Here is an 8,431-nt window from a genome sequence, read left to right as displayed (position 1 = left end):
CCTTCTATAGGAAACAGGCATGAAAGTCTGTCTTGAAGTGCATGAGGCCATCCGCAGCCGCATTACTGGTTGCACTATAGAAAACAGAAATGTGGTTAACCTGAGTATAACTCTGGTTTTACTCATCAACATAAAATAGACTGTGAACACAAACACGACGCACAACGCATGAATGCATGGCGGTTTTCCCCACGAAATATTTGTCTTGTAAATTATGCTTTATATTCATAAATAGGCTATAGGCAGACACAAATGATTATTGTTATGTGTATAATTAACGCCAGAAAAAACGGGAACCTTGACAGATGACAACTCAACATGTGATGACCACCTACAACTCAATGATTGAAAGAGAGAAATAAAATCAAAACTCATACAATTTCAAGTATCCAAATTTCCAAAATTTATTCATTTCAAACTGTATATTGAAAAAAAAAACTCAGCTGAAATTGTAACTGTTATAAGGATGGTATTAGTTCCGGTATATACATGGAGTGGTTGGCTTCTGCGTACAGGCCACAATTTTTAAAATACAACTACGGGAATGAATTTTTAAAATAAAAACTTAAAATATCACAGTAAATATACAGAAATTGTACAAATCAATTAGAAAATAAAGAGCACAAGCGTCATACCTAACAGATGAAAAGTGGGAGACGGAAATATAAATTAACAACCTATTTTAAGCTGTGTGAGAAAAAAGTTTGCCTTTTATCTTATTTTTCTTCTTCTTACGAAATTAAAATGTTTTAGTAGCCTAATATTGACCTTAATGGAAAAAATAAATTTTACCTGCTTCGTTTTATCTGTCCCTTTTTCTTCCCAGTGTTTGCAGTAATACAGGAGCATAACTGATCGCTCCTATACAATTGCAATTCATGCCCTTTTCAACTATATTTTCTGCAGAACGTTGTTTTTATAATAAAAAAGTAACCTCTTGCAGTTTAACAAACAATTTCATCTGATTGTAATGTTTCTTTGATAAATACTGTACAAAAGGTGATTGCAATAATAAAACATTTGATTGCGACTCCCACTTTTTTTCTAGTCTTCCAAACTTCATCCACCAGTGAAGAGAGGCTCTCCTACCGACTCCTCTAGACGAGCTTTCCTTAGAATAAAACGAAAGAAAAAATAAGAGTCGTGTGTCCTTTTTCCTGGAGAACTTCTATACAACTTTTTCCCACCCCGAAATTTTTCTGTACAAAAATAGTCCAACGTTAAGTAGTCCACAGTGTCTCTTAGAAAAGTTCGTTATGTTTTTCTGTCTCTCTCTCTCTCTCTCTCTCTCTCTCTCTTCTTTCTCTCTCTCTATCTCTCTGTCTCTCTCTCTCTCTCTGTCTCTTACATGTGTGTTAAGGGCAGCGTGCCATTGATCGTCGTCCCGGGCACGGGGCTCTGGTAGTGGCCGCTCATGTGTAGCCTGGTCTGGGCTGCGCTCTGCTCGCTCACCTCTGCCCCGGGCAGGTACATGCTGATCATGTCCCTCAGGTCCCCGCTCTGGCACCCCCTTTGGTGGGACGACGAGGTGACGACTTGGGGCGGGCTGGAGCTGCTCGACTCGGACTTCACCACCGAGGAGGACCCGCCGCCGCCCATTGAGCCCAGGGTGGTCATCCCAGGCGTGGTCTGCTGGGGCTGGGAGTAGGACATGGAGTAGGTCGGGGAGCCGTTCATGTAGGCGCTCTGGCTGCTCTGTGTCATGGTGTTGTACTGCTGCAGCGCATGGCTCATGTCGTAGCGGTGCATGGACTGCATCTGGCCCGGGCTGTGCGCGCTCAGGCCCGGGTGCTGGTAACTCAGCTGCTCCTGCATCATGCCGTAGCCGCCGTTGGTCCAGCCGTTCATGTGCGCCGCGTAGCTGTCCATGCGCTGGCTCACACCGCCGCCCAGAGAGCCTCCAAGCCCGCCTCCTGGAGCCCCCATCCCGGCGCCCCCAGGGGCCAGCAGCCCCCCGGGCAGCGTGTACTTGTCCTTCTTCATCAGCGTCTTGGTCTTCCGTCTCGGTCGGTATTTGTAATCCGGGTGTTCCTTCATGTGCAGGGCGCGCAGCCGCTTGGCCTCGTCGATGAACGGCCGCTTCTCGCTCTCGGACAGCAGCTTCCACTCGGCGCCCAGGCGCTTGGAGATCTCAGAGTTGTGCATTTTGGGGTTCTCCTGGGCCATCTTCCGCCTCTGCCCACGGGACCACACCATGAAGGCGTTCATGGGCCGCTTCACCCGGTCAGGGCTGTTCTTCTGGTTGGCACCGGGGCCCGAGCCCGTGTTGGTATTGCCCGTGCCCCCCGTGTTGGTCTGGGGAGCGGGGGGCTTCAGCTCGGTCTCCATCATGTTATACATCACGGAAGAGCTTTGAGAGTGGACGTCCCAAGCAGAAAACACAGCTCCACAAGCAGGGAGCAGGACAGAGTAGGAGTGAGTTACCTGCCTGGCGATCTCCTCCACAACTCACTGACGAGGGGGAAAAAAGAAAAGGGAAAAAAGCGGCACCAAACAAGCACCTAAACCGCGTCTCACACACTCTCCCTCCGTCTCAGTAAGTGTGTGTGCGAGTGAGCCTTCCTTCTCCCAATAGGTCCCTCTGCTGTGTTGTGTCCACAAACTTCTCCGAAAAAGCATCAACAAACTCTCAATACTGTCCGCCTGTGAGCCTTGACAACTCCAGATAGTTTTTGAACAAGTTAATAGACAACCATTCATGTCACGGGGCTGTCAGCGAATAAATGGCTTCGACCTGGCCAATCAGAGTAGGCCTGCTCCCCTGACACACCAATGGGAGGCATTAATTAGCATAAATGGGCGGGGCTTGCTCTGCCCCAGAGACACACACACACACACTCATACACACACAGGCTTGCCCATATGAGCCAATACAAAGTACATATTTACCAGGCTTATGGAGATATTTCTCTGGGAATATATATGCCAGCACTTTAGCAGCACATTCCTATTATATGGAGGGAGAGGCAGAGGCTGTTGTAGAGAAATTAGGCTGTGTCTGGTAAGTCAACTTGGTCAACTTTAATGTTCTTATTAGGGGGGAAAAGAAGTCTATAAAAATAGCTAAAATATATGTCTATTTCTGTAATAAATATGGCAATATGTAATTCATTCATGTCTTGTCTTGATATATTTGTTATTCCTTTTTGTTATTGCCTAAAATATGCATGGGGATTGTAACAATAAACGGGGTTGTTTAAATCAAATCAAATGTGTTTGATATAATGTCATTATTATAGCTTGAAGGTGCTGACATTAAGACACGGCCAAAATGGCATTGCTGCTGTTTGAATCCAAAAAGCCACTAATTCCCCACTTAAAACCCCAATAACATAACAGCACTTAAATAAACTTAGTTAACTGAAAGCATTGGAGGGGTGCTCTGTGTGTGTGTGTGTGTGGGGGGGGGGGGGGGGGGGGGGGTTAGCGTTGAAAAGAGGAAAGGTAATCCAAGATGTTTCCCCGGCCCTGCAGTGTCTTTGTTTAGTGAAGTTGAATGCCAACACACAGAAGGCAGACGGGCTCATCTCAGCACAAATAAGCCGTTTTGTTTGGGATGTTGTCGCTACATCTGTCCGGACAAAGACCCAAAGACTCCACTCCACTTCCACTGCTCCACTGCCACGGTGCTGCTGCTGCTAGAGGGCCTTGTACTGGGGCTATAGGCTGCTGGGGACGCATGGCGAGGTGGGGGAGACATGGAGACAAATATATATATATATATATATATATATATATATATATATATATACATACAGTATATACAGTATATATATATATACAGTATATACAGTATATATATATATATGTGTGTGTGTGTGTGTGTGTGTGTGTGTGTGTGTGTGTTTGCATTAGAGAAAGAGCTTATTAATATTTTTGTGTCGAGGAGATGGAAATTAGCTTATTGCTAAATCTGTATCCATCTTTTTATTTAACTAATAATTAATGCTTGTCCACACTGTACTTTCTTCTAAATAAACTAAACTAAACTAAACTAAACTAAACTGAACTAAATTAAACTAAACTAAACTAAACTGAACTAAATTAAACTAAACTAAACTAAACTAAACTAAATTAAACCAAACCAAACTAAACTCTTGAACAAGCGGCAACAATTTATTGTGAATAAGAAACAGTCTGGATCAAAGATCTGTTGTCGGAGGATACAGTGAAATACATCACTGGTGCATGCTGGTGTGTTTTGTGTGGAGTAAAGTTTGTCAGGTTAGACGTGTTGATGCCACTTGTTTTGCTTTCCTCCAGAATCCCCATCTGAGGCCATGCGTCCTGCTGCGTGACGTCAGCGCCGCCTACTGGCGACAGCGAGGACAACAAGCCCAGCTAAAGGCTGCATGCCAGCCATGGAGGGCTTCTGCTCTCGACTCTCAAAGTAAAGTGAAAGAGTCAGTAGGCTACATGCAGGGCCACTTTTTAGTAGATTCAGTTTAATATCTAGAGGTAATGTTGTGATACATTAAAAAAGACGATATAATTATTGTTAGTCCAAGCACATGCGGCCTTAAGATTCCCAGCACATCATCTGTCTATATCCGCAAGCCAGTCAATCCCAATAATTAAAGACAGATCGAGAACACGCACCTGAAATAATTCAATTTAAATGCATGCTGTAAATTAAATCATAATTGAATGTGAATAGATCAAGCCTTATTATTTTTGTTTTAGTCATTTGCTAATATGGGAGCGCTCTCTCTCTCTCTCTCTCTCTCATTACGCCGGGCCAGGGCCACCTTACATCAGATTCATCTTGGTCTTAATAGGCTGAGAGGCGACACAGCTCCAGCCCATTATAATGCAGGCTGCTATCTGCATGTGAGTGTTCCCCTCTAATCTGCTTATGATAATAAAGGATCAGCGGGGAGGAGAGGAGAGGAGAGGAGAGGAGGGCCCAGCCTGCCTGCGGGCCGGGCTGAGAGGCAGTGCATGGGCCCGGGCTGCACTTCCACAACCATCCTGAATCAAAGCCGTTATATATTTGACAAAAGCCAGAGGAACAGCGGGGCGGCTCCCTGCTCGCCTCGGACCTTTTTGTTGTTGTAATAATGTATACTTGTTTTAGTATTATTATTAATATTATATTATTATTATTATTATTATTATTATTATTATTATTATTATTATTATTATTATCGCCCTTAAAAAATCAAAAACATAAACACAGGAAGAGAGAAACAAAACCAAAAACCAAATAGGCTCTATAAAAACATATTCTCATAGTCCCATGCACTCCCCCCTCCCCAGGTGGTTTTGTGGCTGAGCAAAGGCGATGCTGCAAAACATGCGTCTAAAAAAACATAAAATAGGACAATTTACGGACAAAAACGAGAGAGCTCGGGCTTAATAAAAGTAAGATATTATTGTGCAATGAATTATGGCTGTTAGTCTGCAATTTAAAATGTAATTTCTGCGCTGACAAACTGGCATGTTTATTAAAAGCTGCAAATTAATCCTGTAAAGTAATACAATCTCAATTGATATTTTTTTCTATAGCCTTTATAAGGGACACATGATCTGAAGAAAAATAAAATGAGAATCGCATGGTAATAATAAATGAGAGACAACTAGAGAGAGCAAGAGAGAGACGAGAGAGATTGCAGGTGAAATGGACATAAACTTGTGCTTTCTCGCCACTAGGGGCCGTGCCTGCAGGGGGTGAAGAGAGAAAACACTCCATCAAAACCCTCTCATGTCCTGAAGCAGAACACGGTGGAGAATAACACGCAGCTTCATAACCCAGGATAAACACGCTTTCACATTTTGGAGATGAGAACAAGACTTTATGTGGACAGATGCTCTAGTCATGCCTGTGGTCATGTTGCTACTGTTTAACTTAATTACATGTTGACAAATAGCCCATTAGATTTAAGTTGACATTTCCACTTGAAGTTATTTCCATGTCATGCTAAACTGAAATGAATGGCATATAAATCACTGCATCAAATATATTTAGGCTAATTCAACATAATAAAATAAAATAGAGGCATAAATAAATAAATGTAGCTATAAAAACGAATAAATATAGATATAGCCTACTATACTAGGCTGCTACTACTATCTACTACTACTAATAATAATAATACTTATCAGTATTATTATAACAATACTAATACTAGTAGTAATACTAATAATAATGATAATTATAATAATGAAGTAATTTGAATATATTCATTTTTAATTCAATCGGTATTTCTAAAAGCCATGTTATAGAAATATTAAACAAAAAATAAATAGGCTAAAACAACATTATAAGCCTAATCTAATAGCCCGCAGGGTAGACTTTTTCTATATACTGACTGTAATAATGTATGTTGAGCAGAAACCAAACCCGCCAGCAGCCAGCCAGTCAAACTCATGATGCCATGCGGTATCATTCCACTACACTGCATACACACATACACACTCGACTCATAAACACACCAAACACACCAACACACTCGTGCACACCCACAGCCGCACTTCTCTCCATCGCACTCCAACTTACGTGTCAGTTTGGGAGTTGTCCTCTCTCGCCTTGATTGGCAGAAATAAAACCAAGATGTTTCGGGCACACCCTCCTCCACATGCCCGGGGCCTGGAGCTGTCCGCGGGCCGGGCCACAGCTCCAGTCCTCGCGGGCGTCAAAAGCGTCCGAGCGGCCCCCTCCACTCGCCCTCTCCCCGATAGTCCGCGCGGTTTGGATCCGGCAGCCGGTGTCCAGTTCCCGGCGTGCAGGCAGCCCCGCGGAGCCCCGCTTGTCTGTCTGGAGCTCCAGTCCGCTCTCTCCTCTCTCCTCTCAGCGAGCCCTGCGACAAGAAAAGCCGTTTATGGCGACACACAATGTGAAAAGGGGGCCGATTTAAAAAGGAGAAGAATGCAAGCAAGAACAACAAAAGTCAGTTATAGCAAAGTCTATGCCTCTCCTCTCCTATCTTCCACCCCCTAGCTTAGCCCACATAATGAGCAGGAAAAAGCTTTATATTTTGTTCACTGGGTATTCACAGATAATTTGAAGCCATTGTTTCTGCCACAGATGGTTCTTTTTAATACAATAACGGTGCTCTTTGTGAAGAGCGAGCCCACAATAAAAATCTAAAGCGTCCTCCTGAATAAGCATTTTGTTCTCTCTTGTATAGGCCGAACAAAAGCGCCAGTGAGGTAATGGCCTGCCTTATTGAAAGCCTCAGAATGGGGATTTGATAAAGATTTTTTTTTTCGCTCCTTTTTCCCTTTGCACAAAGTACACGGCAATGTCAAAGAGAAAGTGACACGGCATGAAAAGAAAAAGGGCTCGAAAAGTGCTTGCTGCTGTTTGCAGGTTTCAGCTATTATGTAGCCTATATTATTATAATCACGTGGGTCTATTATTATGAGGATGATTATTATTATTATGATTATTATTATTATTTAGGTCCTACAACTTTTTTTGCAAAAGTCAGAATTGAGAGGTGATTTTTGGGGGTTGCAGCAGGATCAGGTGAAGGGAGAGGTTATGGATTTTGCAATGAAGCTTAAAAAGCAGAATACATTAGCCGGGTGGGTTTGGATCCAGACATGCAGCATCCATAGGCCTATACGGATTGTCTAGTCTTTTTTCTTCTTCTTTTTGCAGAGGGTGAGTCAATGTGTGGTTGATGTTCAGGCTGCATATCCTTGACCTCCTATTTCTAATTATGCCTTCTTTTTAACTGCAATTGCCAGCAGCTGTGCCAAAAATAATGGTAACACTTGATTTGGATAGCTTATTAGTTGACACATTCAACATTGTGTTGTTTGTTTGACAGATTGTCTATAGAGCAGTGTTGTAGTCAAGTCACTATATCTCGAGGCCAGTTTGAATCTCCAAGGTTGAGTCCAAGTCACCATGGAAGAGTCTGAGTCGAGTTGGAGTCAAGTCCCTATATGAGTCCGAGTCCGGAGTTAGACATGAGCGTGAATCAGCATGTGGGCGGAACACACGTGCCTGCCCTTGTGCCAAATTGAATAATGTCACAGTATCAATATCAATATGCTAAATTATAGGTGAAATTATTAGGGCCTATTACAAAACAAAAAACAAAACAAAAAACAAGAGGGGGGGAAAACAGTCTTCATCAAAATAAGTCTGAGTCCTCATCTCCAACTTCTGAGTCCAAATCTGAGTCATCGGTGCTCAAGTCCAAGACGAGTCTCTCCAGTCCTGAAAATGTGTCCAGCACTCGGACTCGAGTTGGACTCAACTTACTACAACATTGCTATACACAGTATGTGACATCATGAACATACCAACATATTGTATGTGGAACAGGAAGCAAACACAATCTGTTTGAATGTAAACTAATACACTGTTATTAAAATGTCTACAGACAAAGCAAGACGGCACAATTGTTGAATGTCAATTAATAAGCTGCTGAAATGTTCCAAATGTTCCATGTAGACTCTCCATAGGCAAACTATG

The 8,431-nt window shown here is 42.9% G+C and overlaps 1 protein-coding gene across 1 annotated transcript; it reads right to left on the bottom strand.

Moving 5' to 3' along the window:
* Nucleotides 1-406: 406 nt before the first annotated feature.
* Nucleotides 407-2,675, bottom strand: sox2 (SRY-box transcription factor 2). Its single transcript, XM_083646964.1, has one exon. It carries the CDS (start codon nt 2,338-2,340, stop codon nt 1,345-1,347), a length of 996 nt encoding a protein of 331 aa, XP_083503090.1. The 5' UTR covers nt 2,341-2,675; the 3' UTR covers nt 407-1,344.
* Between the last annotated feature and the right edge of the window lie 5,756 nt (nt 2,676-8,431).

Source organism: Poromitra crassiceps (genome assembly GCF_964638095.1).
Source record: "Poromitra crassiceps genome assembly, chromosome: 12".
In the NCBI taxonomy this organism is placed as follows: domain Eukaryota; kingdom Metazoa; phylum Chordata; class Actinopteri; order Beryciformes; family Melamphaidae; genus Poromitra; species Poromitra crassiceps.
Note: the sequence above shows the minus strand (reverse complement) of the source record. Positions and strands in the feature narration are given on the sequence as shown.

Excerpts from the sequence above, each read along its gene's own strand:
- sox2 (XM_083646964.1), bottom strand. The coding sequence starts at position 2,340 with ATGTATAACATGATGGAGACCGAGCTGAAGCCCCCCGCTCCCCAGACC.